This window comes from Triplophysa rosa, linkage group LG7 (assembly GCF_024868665.1).
Source record: "Triplophysa rosa linkage group LG7, Trosa_1v2, whole genome shotgun sequence".
In the NCBI taxonomy this organism is placed as follows: Eukaryota; Metazoa; Chordata; class Actinopteri; order Cypriniformes; family Nemacheilidae; genus Triplophysa; species Triplophysa rosa.
Genome location: NC_079896.1, coordinates 23,173,079 through 23,200,927, shown reverse-complemented (window position 1 = coordinate 23,200,927; position 27,849 = coordinate 23,173,079). Strand labels below are relative to the sequence as shown.

The 27,849-nt window shown below is 39.0% G+C and overlaps 2 protein-coding genes across 13 annotated transcripts in view; one reads left to right on the top strand and one right to left on the bottom strand.

Moving 5' to 3' along the window:
* Positions 1–10,248: 10,248 nt before the first annotated feature.
* On the top strand, positions 10,249–16,551 carry hyi (hydroxypyruvate isomerase). 2 transcript variants are annotated; one of them, XM_057337268.1, is made up of 8 exons: positions 10,249–10,585; positions 11,700–11,811; positions 12,222–12,336; positions 13,978–14,056; positions 14,139–14,188; positions 15,204–15,273; positions 15,986–16,120; positions 16,420–16,551. In XM_057337268.1, the coding sequence occupies exons 1-8, from the start codon at positions 10,387–10,389 to the stop codon at positions 16,476–16,478; spliced, it is 819 nt and encodes a 272-aa protein (XP_057193251.1). In that variant the 5' UTR covers positions 10,249–10,386; the 3' UTR covers positions 16,479–16,551. The 2 variants fall into 2 exon arrangements, with proteins under 2 accessions (XP_057193251.1, XP_057193252.1); XM_057337269.1 differs by lacking the exon at positions 16,420–16,551 and having other exon boundaries at positions 15,970–16,115.
* Positions 16,552–16,656: 105 nt separating this feature from the next.
* Positions 16,657–27,849, bottom strand: part of szt2 (SZT2 subunit of KICSTOR complex) — a 73,233-nt gene continuing 62,040 nt past the window's right edge. For all 11 annotated transcript variants that reach the window (XM_057337257.1, XM_057337263.1, XM_057337258.1 and 8 more), the window contains 7 exons: positions 23,878–24,091; positions 23,297–23,480; positions 23,095–23,217; positions 22,444–22,969; positions 19,937–20,050; positions 18,500–18,568; positions 16,657–17,625 (listed from right to left, as the gene is read on the bottom strand). In XM_057337257.1, the coding sequence (XP_057193240.1) occupies positions 17,482–17,625; positions 18,500–18,568; positions 19,937–20,050; positions 22,444–22,969; positions 23,095–23,217; positions 23,297–23,480; positions 23,878–24,091 (1,374 nt within the window). In that variant the 3' untranslated portion in view covers positions 16,657–17,481. The remainder of the gene's footprint in view (positions 17,626–18,499; positions 18,569–19,936; positions 20,051–22,443; positions 22,970–23,094; positions 23,218–23,296; positions 23,481–23,877; positions 24,092–27,849) is intronic.

Here is a 27,849-nt window from a genome sequence, read left to right as displayed (position 1 = left end):
GAACATTTATTTGTGAACTGTGGATTTCTTGTAATAAAAGCAGAGAGATTTGACGTGTGCTCCTGAAGCTTCACATTCACAAAGCTCAAAGAAGACATAAACAAAACCATGAAGAGCACCATGATTCTGCTACTGAATCTAGAATTGTGTTCTTTGATTTGCTCGGAAACCTGAAGTATATCATTTTGGGATCAAAGGTTGCACATTCAAAGCTCTGTAGCGGCACCTTACAAAACTACAGCAAAAATAGTGTCTGTTTTCAAACACGCTCTCAGCCCACCCCTGCTCCTGCATTTGAGTCCAAAGATGCTACCAAATACCTATTGTAACTATTGTTTGCATAAAACAAGACAGTGATGTGATACTAAAGACATGAAAGTAGAACCTATATGAAGGACAACAGAATTTTGTCTTATATTTTGAATTTAGGGAATAAAACAACACTAAGAGCATTGCGCCTAAGACTTATTCACACTGATCCAATAATCGCCAACAACCACAAACAAGCTTCAACAACAACAAACACCAACAAACTACAACAAACGCCAAAAAACTCCAGCAAACTTCAACAAACGTCAAAAAATCTAACAAACACCAACACTCTCCAACAACAACAAACTCCAACAACAAAATGCCAACAAACACCAAAAACTTCAACAAACGCCAACAAACTCCAACAACAACAAACACCAACAAACTCCAACAACAACAAACGCCAACCAAAACACACCAACAAACTTCAACAACAACACAACAAAAAACCCCCAACAAACACCAACAACAACAAACGCCAACAAACTCCAACAACAAACCGCAACAAAGTACAACAACAAACCCCAACAAACTACAACAAATTGTGTCTCTTTTCAATTTGAATTGAAATTTTTGCGTTCTACTCAGACTTGCATGTGGATTTTGTTTATTGAAAAATCTGAGTAACATCTAACGTGTGCCCTCAATTTCATCTCACAGCTATCTAGGACAAACAATTGACATATTAAAGCGACCTCATTTGACTTTGACCCTTTCTATGGGAATTTACCATTTAACTGTTAAGAAAACCATTGAACATGTTAAGTGTTTCAAACATTGTATCACTATTTGCATTCAAAGTGCCTCCAAACGAATAAAGTCTTTATAAATTTCCATTCCAACTTGAAAATCAAACATAAGTCTTGCAACCATGTGGATCCCTCCTCAAAGGAAAAAAACAGTCTTAGTGGGCTGGTTGTTATCTATTCGAGAGCCCACTGTGACAATGAACGAGGATGGTTTTGCTTAATGACACACTTAATGATGTAAGGCACACTTTCTCAATCTCCGTGAGCCATGAGCCATTCAACAGCAGAGTCCCCTAGAGAGACATATGTGGAACAGCATCACCTAATGGTCTACTGCGGCTCTCCTGGAGGAAATCCACATAAAACGACTTCAGCATGACACAGAAAAAGTCCCGTACTATCTGTTATCTTAATGAGGAGCAACGGATCGGCTTTCAATTCTCACTGCAGGCCAAGCTCATTCATTTCACACCCAACATTTGCAAAGAGAACAGCGGGATAGCCTACTGATTCAAGTGTGTTGACAAATCCCCATACCGTTCAACATTCCCTACTGAAACAACAGAAACCATCACAGAAGTTCTTATGGATTTAATGGGTATAATGGGAATTGTATTGGTTTTAATGAAAACCATAATGGTCTCTGTGGGCTTGTATTGGTAATGAGCTTGGTTCTGTTGGTGGAACCGATAGAACACCACTGAATCCTAATGGAAAAAGCCCCAAAACACAGAATTTTGTAATGGTTTCAACAGTAAAGAGCTGAGGGGTTATACTGGTGTTTGTAACAGCTTATGAAAATTAAACATGGTATTATTTCGATACAAGTGTAGTTTTGTTTGTGAAATTGATTACCATGTGCATCACCATAGTTTGTACTACAGTACAAATACCATATTGTGGTTGAGACCATACTTTTGTGGTTATTACGTTTAACTACAAACAAAACCAAAACTATGTCTGCCATGGTCAAACCATTGTTAATTTTCGTAAGGAATGGAAACCATCCGTACTGTTCGTTTCAGCAGGGTTGACATTGTTGCTGCATCTAACCATTCATGCGTTCACAAGGGTCCGCTGGACTTTATTCAGTTTAGTTTTAGGGGTGAAACAGATGTCATGACACTTACCTGAACCTGCTAGTTTTTCACGAGGGACTTCACGCGTCATTTCACGGCTTTAGGTGCTGTTTATACACGCTTTCAAGTGTAAGTGCTTTGCTGTGTTTTGACTGACGCGCGTTCCCTGCGCGCATGCCCGCGGAGACCTGTGAGTTTAAAGAAGTTTCCGGGGGAAAAGACACGTCACATTAATATTAATCACTCTACTGTCTGGACGGTCTGCGGTGGATACGGAACAGCGTTTTTGCGACGTAATTAATATTAATTATGTTTATTTGCGTCCTGCAGATGTACTCGAGCAATGTCTCAACCAATCAGAAAAGAGTAGAGTTGTTGACGTAATTTTGAGAAACGTTAACGCGACCCTGTTCTTTCGTCCTGCTTTCCATCATTTTTAATCTCTTCTTTTTAGTCTTTTTAATTAAATTCCAACAAAAAAATGTTACATTCTTAAAACAATATGAGAATTTCTGGAATGAGTTTGCTTTCTTTTATTTGTTAATGGCTTAGTTATATTTTTCTTGTTCTTTTTCATTATTATTATAAGTTACATAGCCTAATCTTTTTTTCTCACCTATTCAAACGTTTGTTTCGTTTTTTTCACTTTGTATGTGGAGTTTGTCATTTGTTTCACTTCTCTTGTTATGTATAAAGCTCTGTTGGTGTTCTTCGTTGTTCTCCTGAAGATGTTTGTGAATTTCATCTGCTTATTAAATAAAAAAAGATCAAAAATATATGTTTAATACATGGTGTCCACAGTCAAGAAGAAGCACACACACATATGTGAAGGTTAATCATTTATGTAATAATTTGTTTATTATAACGATAATTAAGTTTTTATTTTTGCTAGAAATAAATCGAATATATATAAAGTTCATTTAAAGAAAAGAGAGATTTCTTGGGTAATAATGACATTTGTAGGCCTTACTGCTGACAGCGTGACCTGTGAAATCAGATAATATTTTTATCAGCACAAGGAGGCAGACAGTTTGATTGTGAAGAAAGCTGATCACTATGTGGGTGAGACAGGTCTGATTTTTCCTCTGAGATTCCCTCAGCCGCGAGAACATTGTCTGAAACCCTAGAGCAAAAGGTTCTTCAAGCTGTCTGTTCAATTTGGATCTCTGTTCCCGTCTCCCATCGCTTCAGATCCGCCCACCTTTCCTGTCGTCTCTTCCTGCTGCTGACAGATCTGTGACCTCTGAGTATAAATACAGAGCGAATAACAAGCCTCAAAATTGTTTTCCATATACCCGGTTGGCTCTTTTTGGTGCACGAGATAAGCGTAATCAAACTTGCTTTTCTAATTGAGCAGACATTATGAATGGATGACTTGAATTATTTTCCACGTGCCGAGCCATGGATTGGTTAAACATGTTTGACTCCAAGTGCAGGTCTCATGCAGAAGTGACGGAATCCTCTAAAAGCGTTATTATCAGGTGGTGTCAGAACGAAGCGATGCTTTCAGCCCTAGCACACATTAGAATAAGTGTGACTGCCTGTTACCTGAGAGATAATGTAGTTGACGTTAGGGGGACAGAGCACTTGTTAAGAAGTCTTGCAGTCAGGCTTGAACGCTCGCTTTTTTCCAAGATTTTTTTAACATATTCCGTCAGACGTTTTCATTTATCGAACACCTTATCCGAACCTGAGAGAACTGCAATCTCAGTCAGGAATGAAAGAAGCAAATCTCTCACATATACTGTCGCTTTTTTAGTTGCATCTGCTGGGAAACCAGTTTCACGTCTGGATGGGACCTATATGTACTGCTCTGTTTTAAAGGTCCAGTGTATGACATTTAGTGGTATCTATATAGTGGTGGCATTGCGAATTGCAACCAACGGCTCACTTCACCCCTCCATTTCAAAGTACTACGGTGCAGGGGTGGCTCGTCCATTAGGGCGATTGGGGCGACGCACCACCAAAGTGCAAAAACGAGGGACTTTCTGTCACATTCAACCACAGTAATACGCTTGCGCTCACCATTCTGAACTGTGTGTTCTGCCTGTAGAAGTAAAGCCCAATCAGCATTAGCTCGCATTCCGTAGAATACTGCCCCTTTCTAGGGCGATTTCACTACATTTTGTCCTATATTGATGGTGTAATTTTTAGGTTATTGTTCCTGTTGCCCCCCTAAAAAATGTTTTCACCAGCCGCTACTGCTACGGCCGCTGACACAGGACAAAGAACCCTTACCCTAATTACACACAGCACCTTTAACACAGAGATTTTGAATATTGTATGGGGTGGTTCTAGAAGAGACATGTTAAGAAGCCATGCGGTGCTTGTCTTTTACATGACTGTAAATGGAAAAACGATTACTACTTTCTACATTAACACAGAATTTAAAGAAAAAGTTCAGCCCAAACAATACTTTTATCATTTATTCACCCTCATGATTTTTTTTACTGCAGAACACAAAAGTAGATATTTTGAAGAACATTGATATCCAACCAACACTGGCCCCCATTGACTTCTATTACAAAACCATTTCTCAAAATATCTTCTCTTGTGTTCTGCAGAAGAAAGGGTCAAATAGAGGTTTTACACAAGATGAGAGTGAACAACGATGACAGAATTTTTATTTTTGGGTGAACCATCCCTTTAACTGCCGTGTGGTCAGGTGTATTGGCTATTTTACAATTGAATGTGGATCATGGAATCAGAAGAACCATCAATTGGATTTAATTCGTAATGATTAAATGTGAATCTGTTTTTGCACTGATTTATCCTCTGTTATGAATCTTATCTTTTGGTTTTTCCTCATCGAAAAATAATAATGAAGTTAAATGAATTATCTTTCATTTGCAATGTTTTTAATTAACTGGACTATCAAAGGGCATTGAACATATCACCACACGGTTATTAAAATATAAAAATTTATTTTTTGTCAAGCTTTTCTAACTCTCTTTGCAAAATACAGCTGGACAGTTAAAATCCTCCAAACTCCAAACATATTTTATCTACATTGTCACAGTCCAACCAAAGCATTTAGCATGCACTAAACCTGCTTCTGCCATTGTCTGACCCAGTAGGAAAAATTGCTTTATACATTTCTTTGTTCTGTTGACCACAAAAAAATGTTATTTTGAAGAATGTGAGAAAGGAAAGGGGCACTTTTGACTACCATTGTCATTTTTCCTATGGTAGTAAATGGTGGCCAAGAACTGTTTGGTTACAAGCATTCTTCCAAATATCTTTCTCTGTGCTCATCAGAACAAAATATTTTTATACACATTTGGAACAACTCTAGGGTGAGTAAATGATGACAGAATTTTTTATTTTTGGGTGAACAGTCCCTTTAAGCAATTGAAACTTGGAACCAAAAGGTTACGACCGTTTGTGTGATGTGGGGAACTATATAATATTAAAACACAAAGAGTTCAAACCGGAGCATGAATGAATTTTGTAATTCACGGCACATAATGAACACATCGCTGAAGCGACAGCAAATGTGAATTTTTTATTGCTCTGTACATAACACATTTCTTCCAGGATTACCGCACCACGGCTGACTTGATGAATAATTGACTGAAAGACTCTGTACATATGAGAATGTGAAAATGCGCGCACAAGCCTTAAAGAAAGCCATCTAAACAGGATGTTAAACATGATAGGATGCTGTCATACAAGATAACGCTGACACTGGTTTCGAATTTGGCGAATGCAGCTGAACCGCAAAAAAATGCTTATTACTTTAGAATATCCTTTTTTTTCATCTTGAATGAGGACAAAAAATAATGGATGTAATATATGGCTCTATAAGCCATTTTCACCTGTGTCTTATCAATGTTTGTATGACACTTAAAGGCGGGGTGTCCGATTTCTCTTAGCCGTTGTTGATGTTCAAATCACCAAAACAAACACAACCCTACCCCCATCCGCTTTAGTCAGCGCTCGGCTCAACTAATGTCCGTCCTGTGCACTGTATACCTTACTGCTGATTGGCTACAAGGTTGACCCAACGCAGCTGTCTAAAGAGTAATTCGGAAATCGGTTACCCCGCCTCTAAAGGCCTTTTTTATGAAGCACATCAGTTGTTCCTATAGCAAAGGCACATTGTTTGTATATTTTTTCTTTAAAAACAATCCTGGCCCAGAATATCTTACGTCCTAATACGAGAAATAGGAGGACATGCATTGTTAACTAAAAGCTCACTGAGAGGGACACAACCTCAACGCTCTTAACCATCCTCAGAATCCGATGAAGAAATAGGTCTATTACTTTATTTCCAGTGGTGACATTTACTATGTATCAAAGACGGCCCCTCATCCGGGTGCCTCCCCTACAGAGCAAATCCATTTCCTCCCGTGATTAATTTCATTGTTGCTGGAGATATTATTATTCTGCTATTCTGCTCAGTCTGCGGCTCGGGCTCGATTTGTAATACTGCTTGGGTTTCACTGTTGTTAGGAAGCACATGCTCGGCAGGGCTACACGGTAATAAGATTCCGGGCACCCGTTTCTCCCGTCAGAACCCAAAACATCATTCTGAAGCCAGGTTATTACGGCAACACAATGCCCTGCTGTATAGCAGGTCACTGTGGATTATTCCACAATAATGATGGTAGAAAATGAGAAAGTATCAAACCTGGAACATTCCAGTCCAGAGCACACAGGTAATCATCATTTACACTGATTAAGAATGAACTGTTTTCCCCAAATAATGCTGAATATTCACTTACAGCTGAAAAGCGTTTAGAAAACTATGTGTGCTTACAACACATAATCACTTTACTCAATCACGTCTCAATTATTGCTAGATTTTCATCGCAGAATATGACCATCTTGTAAAACAATTATATCTTTACGTTATAAACTTGGGGTTTTGTGTTTTTGCTATTATACTATTTGCAAATGTCCAAAACAATGTCATGGAAATTTGAAAATATTTTATGAGGTTGCTCATTCGTATTGAATTTGAGTTCATTTGTGTGTTTTGCTACAATCTGCTTTCCCTCCTGTGACATTGGGTTTGGTCATGCCATTAGTGATGGGATTTCATTATTTATTTTTTAATTGTGCGTTTTTGTACAATATACATCACAAAGTAAACAGATAGAAATGTTGCATCCCAATTCTCCTTCCTATACTCTGCTATACTATAGTATCGGGTTTTTGAGCGTTCATGGATCTGCACTTTGAATTTTCAACATACTATGATTTTGAGCATTTACGTACCAAGATGTAGATAGCCTAAATACAGAACAGGACTTCTGATGTAATGTGCTAAACAAAACATGAAACATAGCGGCTGGATCTATGTGTAGATGTTGTAGTTAAATCCCAAGCGTGAACCACACAAGAACTGAAAAAATAACTCTGGAAACACTTTGGGAAAACACACACAAGATTATCAGGGTAAACAAGACACACATGGTCACATTTATCATGGAGAAACGTAACAGGACTACAACAAACATCGACAGAACTACAAAACACCATTTCAAAATAAAAGACACTTGCAAGACACACCGATGCTTTATATTCATCCTCTTTGGGCCACCAGAGCTCCAAACATCTGTCCATGCTGAAGAGCTGGCTGATGGAAACCTGTTTCTTGACAATTGGACTGATATGTGCAGAGGGATCCGGCTGTCAAAGCTACAGCAGGCTTGTTAGGAATCAGACCTGAGAGGTCTGAATGTCCTGCTTTCAATTTCCTGCTCCAGTGACCCCTGTTTCCTCACAGCGGTACAGAGTTTCTTCTCTCAAGGATTGTGGATCATTCAAGCTCGCTAGCACATAAGCTTACTGCTAAATACAGAACATTATAAACAATATACGGCCTGCATTTTAAATGAAAACATAAAATCAGTAGGCATGCAGCAATAAACCGCACACTACATTTACACATGACCTCATCACAGTGTTTTTGAGTGGCATACAATTATCATCTTAACCATAAAATGGTTGTCGGATTTTTAATTCAATTTTGTGTAAAAATGTAAAAAAAAGAATAAAAAAGTGGTGTGTAATTATGTGGTTCATTCATCACACTGGAAATGTAAGGTCAAGTTGAAAGCACTGCATTGTGGGATACAATATTCTTTGCAGTTTTTTGCAGTGAATCATTTAGGTATTCCATAATGAAAGCGCATACTACGCACAGTACATAATATATTCATCAGAATGAGTATTGTGAACAAAGCCAATGTTCAGACATTACATCTCTAATCATCAATGCTTTTAATGCGTTTAGAGTGGATTCTGGTAAACTCCATATGGAAAACGGCCAATTGGAAGTACTTAGAGATTTAGAGACGCTCTCGTCTCATATCTAATAGATGGTCGACGTGGCTGCGTTAGGGAGTGATAGTCCCGCCGGGGATATAAAAGGCAGCTACTTACAATAATGTCAGCAACTTTTTTCTGAGTCACTGCTGCTTCTGAATCATTTCTGTTGTTGATCTAAATTTACGGAATTTGTCCTTGCGTCTTTATATTCAAGCAGGGTTGTGAGCCCAGGTGGTTCATTAACCCAGCCTGACCTTCATGCGCATCTTGTATTGAATGTGTACTATAAACAAGATTGAATGGAACTTAAGACATTTACATAAGATTACATCACCTTAAAACCAGTATGAGAAGACTTACGTGTAAAACACATTCTCATAAAAATTTATAAGCTTATTCTAGAAGGTATTTATTACGAAAAGTCACGAAATGAGCAAACAAGTGGCATGAAAGGACACGGATTACATTGAAGTTATGAAAACACGCACATGGATGTTGCATCAGGCCTTTATTTAAACAAAATAAACATGTTCACAAAAGGGATTAAAGGAGATGTCCAAATAATAGTGTGGTGTCCGGGTAAGAAGGTCCTTTTCCTACAACATAAATCATTTGTCTGTTAAATCCCAAACAAAGCAATACATAGAGAGAAGAAAAGAATGGCATTTTAATTGTTTATTTGAATTCAGACTTGTTTCTTGACACAGAAAGCTCCAGCAACAATAAGAGAGAAAAGCATTACTAAATGTACTAATGCAACACAAAATTGCATAAAACATGTTTTTAAATAAAACACAACTTCATTTCTTTTCTAATTATGTTTATGTTTCTTTAATATATAATTAAATGAATAATGGTAGGATTAATGTCACTTTATTCTTTACAAAAACCACAGCAGTTCTATTGTGAAAGAGAATATCTTTCTACGCTAGGTAAAGTATTGTAAAATGTACCCTTTCAATTCCAACAATACCATATATTATCTGTTCAGTCAGCAATAAAAATATAATGTAAGCATACAGCAAATATATACCAGAAGGTTAAAACATGCTGTGATCCACAAATCGGTCAAGCCAAATCTCAGAAGGGAAGAAAAAACTGAATAACAATATCAAACTGTCCCCAAACGATCACAGTAAAGGTGGTTTGATAAATATGTGCATGCACTTCTGTGAGAAGCATATCTCCGGTTGGCTGGGTTTCTAAATACTGTCAATATATCATGTACGCCAGAAAAGAAGAAAGGATTTGCAGTTTCAGCGTTTTCTGCATTCCTCATTGTTATCATTCGCAAACATATTGTGCTTTGCACCAGCCTTTTTATTGTGTCTTAAAAGAATTCATGAACACACTTGTTTCTGTAAGCTTTGAGGTAAATGCATAAAAGGCAAAGCTTGTAAAATCTGTGAAAAATGGCCAATTCAAAACCTATATTCATGGATGAAATGGAGGTCCTTTATCAGTATTTACAGTATGAAGGTTCAAGTAACCCACTACTATACTACTGTATGTTTTCAGGACAATTAAAGAATTTTTTCATTTATGTAATTGAGGCAAAATGCCACTAGTCTTTTGCAGCCCAAAACATGATCACTTACTTCAATAATTTGTGTAAGGGGTGTTTGGAAATAACATCATTATAACATAATATTTTAATAAAAAAAATAACTGATATTGTTACAATTAACATTTAGAAATATATTATTATTTCTAATTAAAATAAACACAAGAAGCCAGTTGATGAAAAATTGTCGTCTGAAAGACGCGCGCTAATGCGCACGCGCAGAGTCACGTCACGTGACCGATCAGCAGACTGGCGAGCGTAAACATTTAGCACGTGTTTAGAGACCGCAGTCAATAATCAGTGAAACATGAAAGCGACTGGACCTTGTTCACTCAGTTAGTCATTAGGTTTGCTGCTTATCACTAATACACAGGCACCAGTCTGTTCTGCTACAGAGTTTTAAATGCCTGCGTTAAAGTTTAGTGCTAACATTTCATGGCTCTTCACGGAACTCCCGGAGTTCACGCAACGGCTGCGCGCCGCCGCGTCGGCGGGATTTCGAGCGGTCGAGGCGGCGTGGCTCTACGACTCGGACCTCACGGAGCTAAAGAGAGTTAAAGATGAAACGGGGCTCGAGATTGCGCTCATAAACACACCCCCGGGTGAGAGAAAACGGACTTAAAATGACTGACTCACTGGTAGATAGATAGATAGATAGATAGATAGATAGATAGATAGATAGATAGATAGATAGATAGATAGATAGATAGATAGATAGATAGATAGATAGATAGATAGATCATTGCAAATGCAGTGAGATAAGAAAGGTTCTCAGCTGCCTGCGTCTGCTACTAAAGGTCTCTGGAGGGTTTTTGTTATGGACAGAAATAGATGAACGTTCAGTTCAATGGTCACAGTTATAATGATGCTTTATATGAAGCTAGAGAATGTCTAATGGAATAGGTGAGACCTTTCTCAGCTCATGTGGGAAGCATGCACTAGTTACACTGATGTAATGCAATTCTGCTCCAATCGTCTTCGAACAGTAAACCAACCAGTTCTGGATTGTATTTCAAATTCCTTTATTCCCGAGTAAATACAGAATGCACACACAGACTGATCAAATGCTGAAATGTACAATTAAAACTAATTCTATTTCATTTCAATTTCACATATTAAAATGAAACGCAATGTCAACACAACATCAATGTAAAATTCACAATAAAATTAGAAACAAAAATGACGCATAATTCATTGACACCTCAATCTGAGGAAATTGGATTATGGTATTTAAAAGACAGTTCACCCAAAAAGAAAGTATTTTATCATTTGCTCCCACTCGGGTCATTCAAAACCTGTTGATGACTCTTTCCTCTGTGGAACACAAAAGAAGTTATTTTGAGAAATGTGTCCATACAATAGAAGTCAATGGGACCCAATGGTTTAGGTTACCGACATTTTTCAAAATATCTTCTTTTGTGTTTTTCATAAGAAAGTCAAACAGGTTTGGAATAACACGAGGGTGAGTAACTGATGAAAGAATGTTTATTTTTGGGTGAACTATCCCTTTAAATACAGTGAGCTCTCTATGCAGACCAAAATATACATATTAAGCCTACATACTACTGTACATACCGCAGTAATATGTCATTGCATACACAGCATCTAATTTCTTCTGCTCAAGATTGTATTAGCAAAAATAGTTCTTTTGCTGCTTTGCAAGCGCAGACATTTACATTCAGGGAATGCAAATCGAGTGCCTTTTTTATCCTTCAGGAGATTTAAAGAATGGAGATTTGGGGTTGGGTGCTGTTCCCGGGAGAGAGCAGGAATTCAGACGAGGTTTGGATCTGGCTGTACGTTACGCCAAAGCCCTGGACTGCAGAAGGTAACACTGTGTGGCACATGGTGATGCATTTAATGCATAACATAATAGAGCCATAACGTGTGGCTGATTTATATTCACCGTGGATCATTACCATACGCTTTACTGCTCTATCCGTATTATGTAAAGCGTAAAACATCACCTCCCACTCTGAGCCGATATAACGGGAAACAAAGCACAAGTTTCACATCGTGATGAAAGTCTAGACTTGAAAGTTTACGCCGTCGCTTGCTAAAATGGTTTCAAATACACCAAAATAGTTTCCTCACGTACAGCCCTAGATGTCTGAACGTCTTATCTAACACATTCACATCCTCCGACGGGAACCTCGTTGTCTCGATCAGATGGGATTTTGCAGACCAACAGATGTTTTACCTCTACTGAGACGAACTTCTGCTAATGTTTCTCTTCAGGATCCACTTGATGGCGGGGAGAGTGCCTGCGGGGGCGGATCGCTCCGCTGTTGCCATGGAGATGGAGGACACTTTCGTGCAGAACCTGAAACATGCGGCAGGTGTCCTCTCAAAGGTGAACCCCCCCCACTTACAGCGTCATAATGCGTCGCTTGGCCAAAATATAATTTTTACTTTAATGTAAAGTTAAATCTCTTTTTAAGTTTCTTACGTTTTCTCGTTTAAAATAGTTCAATTGAAATTTCAAAAGGATAACGTGGGTAATATAAATTCTGTCATCATTTTGTCACCCTCATGTCATTTCAAACCTGTATGACTTTCTTTCTTATGCAGAACACAGAAGAAGATATTTTGAAGAACGTCGGTAGCCAAACAACACTGGCCTCCATTGACTCCCATTGTGTGGAGACACAAAACCAATGAGACATTTTTCAAAATATCTTCTTTTGTGTTCCACGGAAAAAAGGGTCACATAGAAGTTTTGAACCACATGAAGGTGAAAAATTGAGATTTTTGGGGGGGGTGGGGATCGAGGTGCACGTGCACGTGTCAAGGATGACAGCATGGCCTGAGGCTTTGGAGGGCTGTAGTCTGGGTCAATAATCCAGCTCTCACTCTAAACACGAGGTGTATTAAAGCTGTTATGTTAAAAGAATCAATATGCTGCATGGCTCTCAAAAACAAACCATGTGTATTTTTCAAAACCCTTCCTAGATTGTTGCTAGACCGAACACCTTGTAAAAACAAGAACTAATAAATGCCAAATATCTTTTGAGTCTTTTGATTTGTCCGATGTGGAATCATAAATCATTTATTTAGTTCAGCATGTTTTCTGTGCATGAGAATCAACAAGCAGCAGGTACATTGAGCTGATTTATCGCTTTCCGCAAATATAATCCCAGCAAAAATACAATTACACCGTCGCCTCTGTACTTCAAACAGCCTGTAAAACATGTTTTCATTGTTTATATGCCACTTTAGATGCTCCATTTCTCACTCGATTTTATTATATTCTTTATTGTATTTATTTATTTACCCACTCCCTCTCACGCTCATGTGAGCACTTCAACGGCGACACTCCATTTTCTGGAATAGGGAATGTTTGTAATTTTGTGTATAACAGCACCATCGACCAATAAAACACACACCCATGTGCATCATATGCTGTTTCACAGATTAAAGGCCCCTTCACACCAAGAACGATAAAGATAACTTCAATACTGTATAACGTTAAATATAGACGGTTTCAGTGGCAACAACATAAAAGAACGTTATGTGGCCCAACATAATTTCCGGTAGACCACCGCAAAGAATCAAGAACTGTGGAGTAGTTTTAATTGGATTACATACGATTAATATACAATAAAATCTTAATATAAATAAAATATGAATATAAGATAAATTGTTATATTATAACCAAGGCGTGTGCGTCTGATGAAACCGTCTGTATTAGTGTTTGCACAAATTGACAATAACATTATGTTAATACAAGCTCACGCTGCAGTTTCACATTTAAAACATGTGTGGCCTTTAAATTTGGATAGATTTTGATTGGCTGGCAATGTTTTAATGTTCATCTGCTTTAAAAAAAACAATTATGCTAAGTAATCCTAATGATTTTTAATTTGTGTTTTATCGTTATAGTTATGGTCTGGATGCTGCTGTTCTCTTAAATTTAGAACGATGTTTGAATGTTATCTTCTTTGTTCTTGGTTTGAAAAAGTCTTTATACCAAGCGACTAATTTCCTTTTGTAGGAAAGAATTATTGGCTTGATTGAACCAATTAACACCCGCATAACAGATGCAAGATATTTCCTGGACTCCCCTCATCAAGGTAATATTTTATTTCTCGGAATTACAGTTTTGAATTTAGTTATTCGAAATTACAGTTTCTTCCTTAATGTAAATTTCCATAGCTGCTGTGATTCTACAGAGAGTCGGTCACCCCAACATCAAATTGCAAATGGTACGTGTGCTATATTCTACACATCTCAAGCTTTTTTCTACCCGTTAAGGAAAAGTGTGCTTTTTTTTAAGACGTAAGATTTTACATCTTACAATTTGCAATCCAAGAGGCAAACAGATCCAATTGACTTACTTTAAAGGGGTCATATGACACGGCTAAAACGAATATTATAGTTTGTTTTAGATATAATGAAATGTGTATACACAATTTAAGGTTAAAAAACGCTGTATTTTCCACATACCGTGCATGTTTGTATCTCCTCTTTGCCCCGCCTCTCTGAGAAGCAGATTTTTAACAAAGCTCATGGCTCTGAAAAGAGAGGTGTGCTATGATTGGCCAGTTAACCAGTGAGTAGTGATTGGTCGAATACTGCAAGCGTGTGACAGAAATGTAACGCCTCTTACCATATTTGGAACATCAGGTTCAAAAGCAATTGTACTGACAGGTACGCCCACCTAACTTGCATACATGGGCGGTCTTAGTCAAATCATACCACGAACTGACGTAGATTTGTGGGGGTGTGGCTACACGAGGCGTTTCAGGCAGGTCTGGGTGAGCTTTCACTTTTAGATAGAATGCATCTTTTGTTCCCACACACCAAAGACAGAAAAACATGTGTTCGCACCATATGACCCCTTTTCACAACCGCACAGCAACTCCCTGGCAAGAAAGTAGAATCTAGCTGTTGTCTACCTGGTGTTTCATGGTACTTGAACTTTGTGTTTGTACTCACTAGTGAGAAAGAACAAGATGACGTGAAGGTATTTTAAGTTTATGAAAATGAAATTTCTTACAGCAGTCTTGGATTTCTCCCCTAAATAAATGATGTTTGGGGACAGAGAGAGCTTTACGCAGCAGTCGGTAGCTGCTACAGACACTTATACTCAATATTCTCAGCGCTCGTCTGATGTGCATCTGAGGAAATAAAAAGCCACAGTGATCACATGATCAAGTCCAATGTGGAAAAAAGTGATATTTGATCTTCAAATGATAAAATTCTCTTCTGTCGTTTTAGGACATCTACCATTGGCAGATCATGGATGGCAACTTAACACAAAACATACAGAAATATTTACCATTGACAGGTAAGAGTGGGAGCTGTGTAAAGAATAACACGCTCATTTTCATTATACACATTCCTGGTCTTAGTGTGCACGCACATTTAGTCAAAATATGTGATATCTTGCTCAGCCTCTGAAATGACATTCCTGTTGAGATGAGGTCACAGATCACTCCAAACATCTGTCATATAGAGACACTTGATTTAATTTGATTGGATCAGGAATATTTGGTTACTGTTATTTTGGACTGCCCGGTGTCCAGTTATTATGTTTTGACGAAAGATTACATAAACATTTCATTTTGCACATTTATGCACCAGATTGTGCATGATTATATCATAAACCTTATGAAAATAAATTGGACTTGTTTATTTATCATAATACTACTTTATGGAAAACTACATTTGCACCTGAAATTCCAGTTGCTTTATTTGATGATTTTAGTGATAGATATTTTGTGTCCAACGGGGCAAGCATTTGAGTATATATATAATGCTGTATTATGTACAGTCAGCTGAAACAAGACCTGATCATCCTGTCAGGGTTTATTTTCCGATACCGACCGCTGACTGGACATTATCCCTTACATCATGTCTAGAGGACTTCAGAAGGGTTTTTTAAGTGTTCTAGCTTTTACTTTGCACACGGTTATTGTTTTAACAAACAATATCTAGCATAGATCCGGGCCAGAAACAGCAAAAGTGTCAATCATTGTGTCAGTGGACTTTTGTTGCAGGTCACATCCAGATCGCTCAAGTCCCTGACCGTCACGAACCAGACAGTGATGGAGAGGTGAATTTCTCTTACCTCTTTACACTTCTGGAGGAACTGGGCTATCGGGATTATATCGGCTGTGAATATAAACCACAGCGTAAGTACTGACAGCTATTTCTGCATTTTTTCATTATATGCATTTAACATTTTTTTGAAAATTTTCCATGTTTGTTAGAAAGATGAGAAAAAACCCTGCACACGTCAGAGTCCAGATCACAGCTTACTGTACATTATGTACTATTATTTGTATCTAATCTGTCAGTTTCAGTAGTATTTGGTAATGTGGTTTTCACGTAATTTGACAATTTATGAGTTAGTCTGGGAGATCTCATTTTATGGTTTGGTGTGAGAATGTCATTCTTAATTTTATTCATGTTGAATATTGTGCTTCTTCAGGCTCTACAGAAGCGGGTCTGGACTGGGTGAGAAGATACTGGAACAGCCACAAGGACTAATCTCACTTTGAAGTTCTTTTAAAGTTTCACGCTAAACGTTTGTGTTTTTCAATTGACACCTTGTATGAAAATTATTTTTTCACGAACATAAAAGTGAACGGCAAATTCACAGTTACATTTGTGTATGCTGTTCTGTGACATCGTAACATTCCTTTTAACTTTCAAAGACAATCACTGAAACGTTTTAACTTAAGATTTATTGTTGAGCAGTTCTCTTACAAATCTGTCTCTATCTACATAATGTACATATTTCAACAGCTTGAGAAATTTGCAATGAAATGAAAGATTCTCACATCATTGAGTATGAGTCCAGTGTGCTTACAGAAAACAATAAAACACATTTCACTTCCTCAGTTTTTTTGAATTACAGGAGCTTAAAAACAGCCCAACACATTTAGTTTCCTTCACGCGACGTGCGTGTCATTCTCCATTCGCAGCATCATTTTGTCACAGATGTTGTGGGGTAGTGCTGTAAACAAACTGACTGCCTTCAACATCAGAAAGAAATACAAATAAAGGCACATCCAGGGTGATAAAACGGCAGTACAGACAATTATGAAACGTAACTATGGGATGAGAATCAACTACCTGGTTGTGAGCAGGCTCTAACGCACACGGCCTAGGGAATCACAACGCAAGTTTCCCATCAGCAACCGAGAAGAGATGAAATACACAAAAACACACGATGGCTTTGACAAAGCATTTCACGCGCCAATACCCACCCACCGGCTAATCGCCCTCGAATCAACAGAGCAGACAATTTAGCTGCTTTTCTGTACGAGACGTGGGCGATTTAATTGCTTAAAAGGCAATGCGCCGGGCGACTCGACGTGCATTAAACACACGGGACGCGTTCAGGAAGGTGACTCGCGGCCCAATCCCAGCGTCTCTGCCAGGAGGCACAATGATTTCATATCAGAACCGACTGCTTTAATGCACTTCTGTTAACCCGTGTTTTTACACGGAGCCTGCAGGTGGATTTCACTGAAACAAACAGGCAGGTTTACAGTAGACCAGTCCAGAGGTTGTAGCACGCTGTGTTGATGACGGACTCCAGATGGTGGTACATGGAGACCAGCTGTGGAGGGGGGCTGCTGCTCGGCTGGCTCTGTGCTGGTAACGGCTCTCTGAAAACCACCTTCAAACTCTTGAGAGCGGAAGGAAAGAGGGAGTGAAACCACGAGCTTTGTGCCGGCATCAAAACTCGTTTATTAGCGAGTACATTTTTTTTGTAACCAAACAGGCTCTCTACATCTAATTTATATCTAAATGTGCTGCTACCTGCTAAACAAATCAATCAAAATATCGACGCTGTCCTTTCGAAACCTTGGAAGTCCAAATTCGCTGTTTTCCAGGAAAAAGTAAAAACAGTTCTTTTTAAATGATTAAATACTGTGTTGTCAAAGTTGACAAGCACTTTTAATACGTATTATTGGTTAGATATTTGCAAAACCCAATGACGAACATAAAGGCTGATTAAAGGGACAGTTCACCCAAAAATGAAAATTCTGCCATCATTTACTCACCCTCAGATTGTTCTAAACCCATATCAATTTCTGTATAATGTCAGTAACCAAACAGATCTCATCACCCATTTACTCACTATGGCAGTAAATGGGGGATAAGACCTGTTTGGTTAATGACATTCTTCCAAATATCTTCATTTGTGTTTAGCAGAACAAAGACATTTATACAGGTTAGGAACATACTGGGGGTGAGTAAATGATGACAGAATTTTCCTTTTTGGGTGAACTATCCCTTTAATAATAATGACACAAAATCACAAAATATGGAGACACAAGGTTTCAGAAGGACAGCAGTGATATTATAGCGCATGAATATTTATGAAACTTTGACAAAGTGCTCTTAAACGAAAGTTAATATTCACACAAAAATATTCACAATGCTCGGACTGTGTTGCAACCGTGTTTAACCGAATGAATTCTCAACAAATTCAAGTAACTTCTCAAAATGTTGCAGTGTGTTTAAGGTCTGTGCCAGGGAAATATTTAAGAACGCACCGTTTTTCCTGCCTGGGCATCGAGGAACACCAGAACAAAACAGTCGGTGAACTTCTGGTTCAGAACAGCCTGAAAAATAAGGAGTAAATAAACGTCATTTACAAATCTGAATTATTAACCCTAAAATGCTTCTTTCATTGTTACGTTTAACTCGTTTTCCCAGGTTTTGTGTCTTTATTGGGACAGGATAGTAGAGAGCAGACAGAAAAGTGTTGGGCAGATCGGCAAAGGGCCTTCAAGGTGGGAATCGAACTCGGGTTATCATCGCCAACACTGGGATGCATTTTTTCCAGCTAATGAACAATGAAACACTGACAGCCAATCACGTTCCATTCGAGTTCATGATAAACATGGCATCATCTGTTGGTGTGGACACTAATGGTTATCTTTGTAGTACTTAGTGAAGGCATCGTCTTCAGACCTGTGGATCAATGTGATGATTATTCCCTGTAAACTTCTCTGAATCTCTTCTCACATTCAATTCTGCAGCGATTATCTTACGTTCCTGTTCTTTTGTCTCGAGTCAGTGAGGTGTCATTAGCACATCCATTCTTGTGCTTTACTGGGACATAAAGTAGTCAAGACGTTTCAATCTAAACGTTGCTTTTCCTTTCCCATTAAATTCAATGAGTTTTTTTTCAATAACAATTCTAGTCAGCCAGACTAAAATATATCTGATTGCTCAGATGTAACAACACATTTCTACTTAAGTCACATGATTAGGGAATCTTTCATTCAATCCAAACATTTAACACTTGCAATTAGAGGTTTGTTCAAGTGGATTAGTGGCAAATGGCACTAAATATAGCTGCAAGCAAAGATCACGAGTCAAGCACAAAAAACTGTCATAAAAACTTTACTGAGTATTATGTTATATATCAAAAGGGCAAGCTGGTACTGCAAAGTTAAGAGGATATTCAGGGTTTGACTAAAAAAAAAGCAAGAATTCTGCATGTATTGGTGTCTTCATCCATGTTTTTTTTACAGGAACTAAATTTGAAACCCAACTTGATTTAAATCTCATGTGATCAACATTTAGTAGAATCTGTTAGGGGGGAATTATAATACAGGATTTACTGCATGAACCAAAGAAAAGTGTGTTTGCGGACCAAATACTTAAATCTGCAATGTGTCACTTTTTTCCACATACGTAGACAGCTAGGAGTCTCATTGGTCCATTCATACATCATTGTTAAGTTCTTCTGGACAGAACTCTGTAGTGCTATTAAAACATTCTGTACAGCCCCAGACAACAACATTGGCTCAATCAATGTAAGTCTGGGCCGGCCCATCTGTTTGTCTGACTGCTGGCACAAAAAAAATCTGTTTTGCATTTCATTTGGCAATGCTGAATGTTTTTCTGATAGTATTACAGAGATAATATATACAGATAATAGTCTTTGGTGCATGTTTTGGGTAAGGCACCACTTCTCTTACCAGATACTGAATCCCACCGTCGTCTTTAAAATGCCTGCAGTTTTGTGGGAAGCGCGAGAGCAGAACTTTGATGAGCGTCTGGTACCAGGCAGGACTCATGTTCAGGAAACAGTCCTGTAACACAATCGCAACAGTTAGAGAGCAGACACAACACAGGAGGACAGACACAAGTGATCTCACTTTGTGCATTGCAGTTGATGAGATTGCAGAACGTGTGGTGAAGGGAAATATGAATATTTAAATGTGTTAAAGGCACTCTCAAGTCGTTTTGGATAAAAGCATCTGCTAAATGAATAAAAGTAAATGAAACTTCTTTGAATCAACTGCTAGTTTAACATGGAAAAATCGCATGTGAGATTGATATGACATAAGAATGCGTAAATTAACTTAAAATTTGTGTTAAAGAGCTTACTTAAAAGTATTAAAAGGGTTCTCGAATAATCCAGCTACAGTGGAACATTATTTCAAAGCCGCTGTGCGTGTGCCAAACCCATTATTACTTTCGTATTTGATTTCATACTGGAAGTCATTGAGTTGTGTTTGACACCGCTGGTTTCATATTATGTCTGTGACCTGATGTCAATTTTTAAAAAGATGTCATTTGTGGTAACTTTCTCCCGGTCTCACATCTCAGTGGGAGCACGTCTCTACTTTGACAGCGGTATACATCATCCAAACGCTCGGATTAGCATTAGCAGCGGTAGCGCAGGACAGCAACACAGACTAAGCGCTTCTGCTACTGTGAAGGGAAGCAGTGTGAGGAAAACAGAAGGAATGACACGACACCGAATGCAGGATTTGATTGACAGATCTTCACGGGGGAAATCATAACTCTCGGTGGCTGCAGCTTTAGAACATAAACACATTTGCAGGTTGGCAGGCCTCCTGCGTGGCGTGCCACAGGTGGGGTCGGCTTGTGGGAGGAGGAAACATCGCTTCTGATTCTCACGGAGTTTAGATCAATGTGCATTTGAGAGGCGGAGATGAAGTGTGGAGAGATGGGGAGGAGATGCCAATAAAACGCTAGAAATCCTGAAGGTGGAGGAAAAGAGGAAAGTGCTGAGGACGATTAGTACTTCAATCACAGATGTCCCGGCTCTTCACAGCAAATACAAAGTCTCTCCACGCTCTTCACAAAATTTGCATTTTGATATTACTCATTGGCATGAGCAATTGTGAAAACTACAGTACATGTACGTATGTTTATGAGTTTATGGGCTGTAGATTACCTACACCCAGCAAACACAGAACGTTCCTCTAACGTTAGTTTTTGGTTCGCTTTTGGTTAATATTCTACGAATGTTCTTTTAAGGTGTTATTTTTGTAACCATAAAATAACGTTACCAGTACGTTGCAGGATGTTTTTTTTAAATGACCTAAAAATACGTTCCGTGATGGTTATTTCTGGGTTATTAATTTGCAACCAGAAAATAGCGTTCCCAGAACATTGCAGGGTATTTTTTTAAATAGCCTATATATAACATTTACAGAACGTTCCGTGGTGGTTATATTTAGGTTCTTTTTAGCAAGCATGTTTCTTGTGAAATAGTGAATAATACAACTTTTCATATATCTGAAAATAATAAGTGAGTTTTTTTTTATAAAATAATCAAGAATTTACACACTCTCTAATGGACAACGTCAGTGCAATACAGGAATTGAATAAACAGAAATTATGACCAGATGGGTGTTATAAGAAACTCTTTTCTAAAGACGGTGGCAAACCCAGTGAGTTATACTGGCAGAAACGCTGCCTTTAACAGCTGCTGCGTAATCGGTTCACGCACAAGCACCCTGTTGGCGAAGGACAGACAGTGTGGATCTGTGTGTGCATGTTGATCCACAAGGGATGATTTAAAGCGTAAATAAGGAAGGCAGTGCCATTTTAAAAGGCACTAATAAGCTGATGCTTATTGCAGTGTGGTGATGAGAAAGGAGCAGGTTTTCCCCGAAGAGTCGCGCATTAGCATGCTTGTATTCAAACACCAATCGTCAGAGCATCTTGAATAAACCGCAGCGAAAAGAGAATGCCATGCAGGTTCCAGCAGTCTGATAACTTGCGTCATACTTCAGTACGGTTACAAATTTTGTGTGCTTTTACGTGAGGCACTTAGATATGTTATATTGACATGCTAGAGCTATTATGTAACATCAAATTAACTTTGCATAAAAGGTGGCTAGATTTAAGCTTCTGGCTTTTCTCAAAAGCAACTGACAGTGCATTCAAGCTATACATTTTTTATCAGTATGTGTGTTCCTTGGGATTCAAACTTTTGACCTTTGTGTTGCTAGCAATGGTGGAGCTACAAAAACACTCTACCTTCATAAACCCAGCCCTAAGGTCCAGCATGCAATTTCAAACAATTTGGTGCTATATAAAAGTTTCAGCCCCTATTGTGGAGTTGCCTGCTAAAGAACAGTGAGGAGAGAGGAAACCGAAATATGGACATAAAAGATGGTCTCAGAGGTGGAGGAAAGCATACAGTATATGTGGTGTGTTTACATACCAGCTGCGGGTCGATCTCAGCGACGGATCGGCTCTGCGCGGCATCCAGCAGCTCCTCCAGTTCACTGAAAGCCAGCCTGCTGAGTTTGAGTTTATCCAGAGCCAAATGCTCCCCGTGAAACAGCCTCCTCCACAGATTGTCCCTGCGGCAGTGGCCCATGGCCTGCTCCACGCTGCCCTGAATCTGCCTCCGCGCTGTCATCACTTCCGAGTTCAGCAGAGGGAAGAGAGGAGACAGGTAGAAGAGCCCGTGAGAGTCCTCGCTGTGACCCGCGGACGGGAGAGACTCCGTGGGCTGAGACTCGGGGCTGGTCGCAGGGGTGACGAGAGTGGTCGTGTCCTCCCACAGGTCCAGTTCGGATTCCCTCGCCGCCACGCTGCCGGAGTCCATTCGTTCAATAGCGACGCGGACGCTGAGGTCACTGGGGTCCCGATAGATCTGTGGAAGCTTCTTAAAGCGCCGCATGTCGGCGGTCAGACGGGGGAAGAGTTCTCTCTGACTGGTCATGATCACGTAAAAACGCAGCCTGAGACAAAAAAAATTGAAACAGAAGAAAACAAAACTGACCTCATTGCTCATTTTCACACTTCACAATTGATTAGTCGGATGTTTTGTTTTAGGGGTCTCTGGGTTGTTTGACGCTGTGCTCACCTGAGCACGTGTCTCTCTCCCTCAGACTGCTCTTCAAACGGAGCAGCGTTATGACACACGAGCAGCGACACGTCAAAATCGTCATGGTGTTGTAAACCTTCGAGGTCTTTGTAAGAGCCGGAGCTAAATGATAATAATGCTATTAGAATAACTACTAGCATAGGAAATAATCATCTCTTCAGATCAAGAGACAAAGGTTTACCTGTTCCACAAAGCTACCAGCGCATACTCATGCTGGTCCGAGCTTGGCGCCCCCTTTTTGTTGTCAGTTGTAACTGCAGCCTTAGACATGCGCAGGGGTTTCATCCCGTATGTACCAGCGTGATCGGTGATGTAATTGTACAGCTGGTGTGCGGTGATCATCCCCGTCGATATTGAAAAACACCCTAATACACGCATATAAACATGCACGTTACATATGACATGAGTGTTTGACCACAGTACACCACAATGACATTTTTTAAAAATAATTTACTAAATGTATTTAGCATAGTTAACTATGAAATTTGAGATTTTTTGAGAACTTGTTAATGCAAGTTATCCCAGCATGATCTGAGAAAGTAACCTGGACATAATTTCAAATATTTTATAAAGTCTTTAAAAATATATTTTTTAGTTATTTTAACTACTAACATCTCAAAATATATAGTTTTGGGATCCACAGAAGAAAGAGTCACATACAGGTTTTGAATGACATGAGGGTGAATAAATGATGACAGAATCTTTATTTTTTGGGGGGGAACTATCCCTTTAAGCTTATTGGATGTTGCTAAACAAACTCACCCTGGAAAACATGATTGCGACCAAATTTGGGTATATCTGGGTGATGCGCGATGAAATCCTCCAGAAAGCTGGTGAGCTGGTAGCCCTGCCGCAGGGTCATGTGACACCCCACCAGGTACTGATGCACCACACGCAGGTGGAAGTCGTAGCTGAACGAGTGAATGTGCATCAAATCTCGAACCTTATCGCACTCCTCGGTGAACAGCATGGACAGCTGAGGGGGCGGAGACACACACCAACACGGTTACTTAAAGAGCAGAACATGCAGTTGCTTGAACTCCACATAACCTAACAGAAACCATTTCCATCAAAAGGCACAAGAGCCCCCACAGGAAGACCGCAAGCGGTAGCAGGAACATCATTCCAAAACCTCTAAATCCTAATAGTGATACTAACTGAAAACCCAATCCAATGTGACTCCAGAGTGATTTAAAGAGAAGTCCCAACAGATGGTCAAATTAAACCAGCCCCGCTGTAAGATTCAATCCCCCCGTAGAATCCTATTCCATCTGGATCCCCAAGCCATTCCATTGGCTGACCACAACTTTTTAATGGTGCTCTCTTAAAAAGTTTGACAATTAAAAATGTATGCACTGTATGTAATCTTAGTCTCGCGTAGCATACTGAAGGTCTGGGAACTTTCACCGCTTTCTTTGGCCAAGAGGCCATATGAAGGTAAAGCAACCAATCACATTTTGTTTTGTGCCGCACCATGTTTAGAGGCGTGGAAATGTCCCCGCACTAACTGAGCGTTCCCACCAAACGCGACTTGCACGAATGAATCGCGCTATTCGCGCGTAGTTGGACGCTAGAACATTTTGAGTTTACTCGCTTCATTCGCGCGTGAAATTCACTTCAGAACAGATGCGAATTCGCGTCATGGGAGGGGCTTCTGACAGGCGGCTCCAGTCTCGTATATAGCTCAAATTGAGTAAAGATCGTCTTTTACAATTTGCCAGATTACGACCTCCTCACTCACTTTCTTCCAAGCAAGATCCTTTTTATTCCTGTTTCGATAAAAGTAAGAAGATGTATCTTACAGCTCCGGGTATCCACATACAGCAAAGATGATTTTGTCCTCCATTGTTGTTTCGGATTTCTGCCTCCGCTCGCTACGACATAATAACGTCACTACTAGAGCAAGCTCCTGATTGGTTAATGCGGCGCGAATTTTCGCCAAAGTTCAGATTTTTCGATTCGCGCGAATCACACGTTACGCACGTCAATCACTCGCGGTTAATGCTTCATTCGAGTTTGGTGGGAATGCAGCTTAACAGACCGGTGTACATTCACGAACGTGTCAAAAGTAAACAGCAACAACAATGATTATAAGTTTATGCTGTAAACCTCGCATACTTTTAAGAATTAGTCAATCGTGATAAATTCTTATTGCAACTGTTGTAAACACGACAGCTAACTTCTTAGATCAGACGGCTTCGTGTTGTTTCCAGATGGACCGTTAAAGAACGCAACACGCACGTCTCCCGGAAATCCTATGAAATTCAACCAATCAGATGACGACTTTGAAAAGTGTGCCTTATGCATCAGACGTTTAGCCAACGGTCCGTGGGCGTCACGTCTGAGGCTGAGACTAATGTAATCTTAACAAAGAGGTCAAGGATTGGCGGGTTAGTACGGTCCAGTTTGCCCCTGCTGGTAGATAATGTAACATCATTATGTTATCTTACTACACAACAAAGGCAGCAGTGTAATCGGTAATTATATTACAAATATAAATTTTTATTACATCAGACGTACAAGCTTAGCATATAAAACAATTTCATTTTTAAGTTAAGGTTCAGTTGAGTGAAATGCTGCTCTTGACCTTACAAATCTTTTGATCTCAATGCTTAAATGTCAAATTAACAAAAATGTAATTGTTCAAACATATTAGTATAATTTATAAAAAAAACTAAAGTTCTTGTGTTTTTGAAATGGGAGACTGAATTATTAAGAAATAGTCATAGCAAACTACTTTGATATTGTTTAAAAACATCTCAGGGTGAGACCTCAAGGAGTTGGCTTTTAATATGCCAAGGAAACATTTCTACAAAATGGCAAAGGATTACTACACTGAAGATGCAAAAAGCAACTTTGTGCAGTTTGTGTTATTTCATAGAGCTAACATTTTATTATTCAGATCCATATTTATGACACAGAGTGCCCATGACCAAAGACAAGGCAGACTGCATACTTCAAGGTTATATGCTGGTCAAGCTATTGAAGCAAATGGGAATGCTAACAACAGACAGCTCTCGCTCTGTGCATTTTAGAGTTAACCATGAAAATACTTTAAAAAAAAAATTAAAAAAAAATGACCCTGCGCTTCAACCTCCTGCAAAGGGCTAAATTACACTGCAAAGGAGAACATTTCTGCGTAGTTCAGTTAAAAAGCGAACCCCTCTCTGACTTGTCAGTGGTTTTTAAACATCAGTGATATCAATCAACTTAATAACTGTATCCTATTTAATTCAATCAAACATCAAAGCCGTGCTCACAATAGCCTTAGTGGCAAATGCAAATGATCGTCGAGAGGAAAGCAGGTAGTAATTACAGTACAATGAAGCGGGAGGGATGACGGCAGCTAAACGCTATTACTGCTGTCGCTTTCATCTTGACCGCTAACCCTGGAACAAATGCAAATAAGTCTTATCAAATCAAGAGTCGAAGATTAAAAAATGGCTTGTTTGGTGGCTGCGGCTGACACAGCAAGTCCTTTAGCGGAAAACGACAAAGAGTTCATGCAATGGAACCTTTCACCCACTCTGTGAAGATTGTTTTTTTTACAATGCTTGTCAGACTAAGCACTCTCAGTTGAATGTGACGCTAGTGTGAAAATGTTAATAGCAGTTCTCAATGTGCCACAATCACAGTTTGCGTAAACTTTTGAACGATAAACTAAAGAGAACCTAAATGCTAAAATTTGAAACAAGAAGTCTGCCACACATCAGCATTCGACAGTCCATTGAACGTTATAGTGAAAAATGTTACAGCGCAACACCTGAAGTCCAAGATACATAGGCAGAGTTATGTATTAGCGTTAATGCTGTCAAATCAATTAATCTCGATGAATCGATTTCAAAATAAATGTTTGTGTTTATATAATATGTGTGTGTGTGAATTAAATAAGTAAACTGTTATATTTATTTTTAATACGGCACTGAAACTCATTTCTGTATGAATTGTGATATACTTAAATAGTCACCTCAGTATCCCCTTAAACATGACAGTTTTGACATGACATGACATGAATTGACAGTTTAACTATATTTAATTTGAATTGTTTCATTAATAGAGACATTGTGCAGTGTAGTCCAAAACATTACACATTTAACTATTGAACAGTAAAACATCATGTTTTTATGTTACCCACAGTAACGTGTGTAGTGTAAGAATAGGTTAGTACTGCATAAATGGTAGTAATAATGCCACTTCATGACTGTAATGTCATGATTCTGCCTCTTTTGGTCATGTTTTTCTTAGTCTTGTGGCAGGCTCATGACAGACCCACGTGTTTAGTATGGAGAGAGACATGGCATTGTTTGTTTAGGCGTGCCATGCGATCTCTCCGGGCTCGTCTTGGTTCCCGCCCTCTCGTTTCCTCATTATTGATCGTTAATTATTTCAATAATAATTATTATTCCCTGCACCTGTTCCCATCTTGATTTGGTTCCCTATTTAATGCCCTTGTGTTACCTTGTCTTGATGCCTTATTTTCCTGTCTGAATCGTGTGAGTGTTTAGTTTGTTCCTGTTCTCTGTTTTTTGCCCCCTCGTGGGAAGTCTTTTGTTTCAGTTATATTTTATGCCATTTTACTCCTATCGTGGGCTTTTGTTTTGTTTGTACAAATAAAGTTTGCGTTTTTCGTGAACTGCTGCCTGCAATTGGGTTCTCTTCATGAACGTCACCGACATGTAACTGAGACTGACAATTAATATTTCTTAAAAAGTTTAATGCCAAGTCGAGAATGTC

Bases quoted from the DNA above. Each gene is read 5' to 3' on its own strand.
- hyi (XM_057337268.1), top strand. From the start codon at position 10,387: ATGCCTGCGTTAAAGTTTAGTGCTAACATTTCATGGCTCTTCACGGAA. The intron at 14,189-15,203 runs GTACGTGTGCTA...CTGTCGTTTTAG, and splicing joins CCAACATCAAATTGCAAATG to GACATCTACCATTGGCAGAT. The intron at 15,274-15,985 runs GTAAGAGTGGGA...CTTTTGTTGCAG, and splicing joins GAAATATTTACCATTGACAG to GTCACATCCAGATCGCTCAA.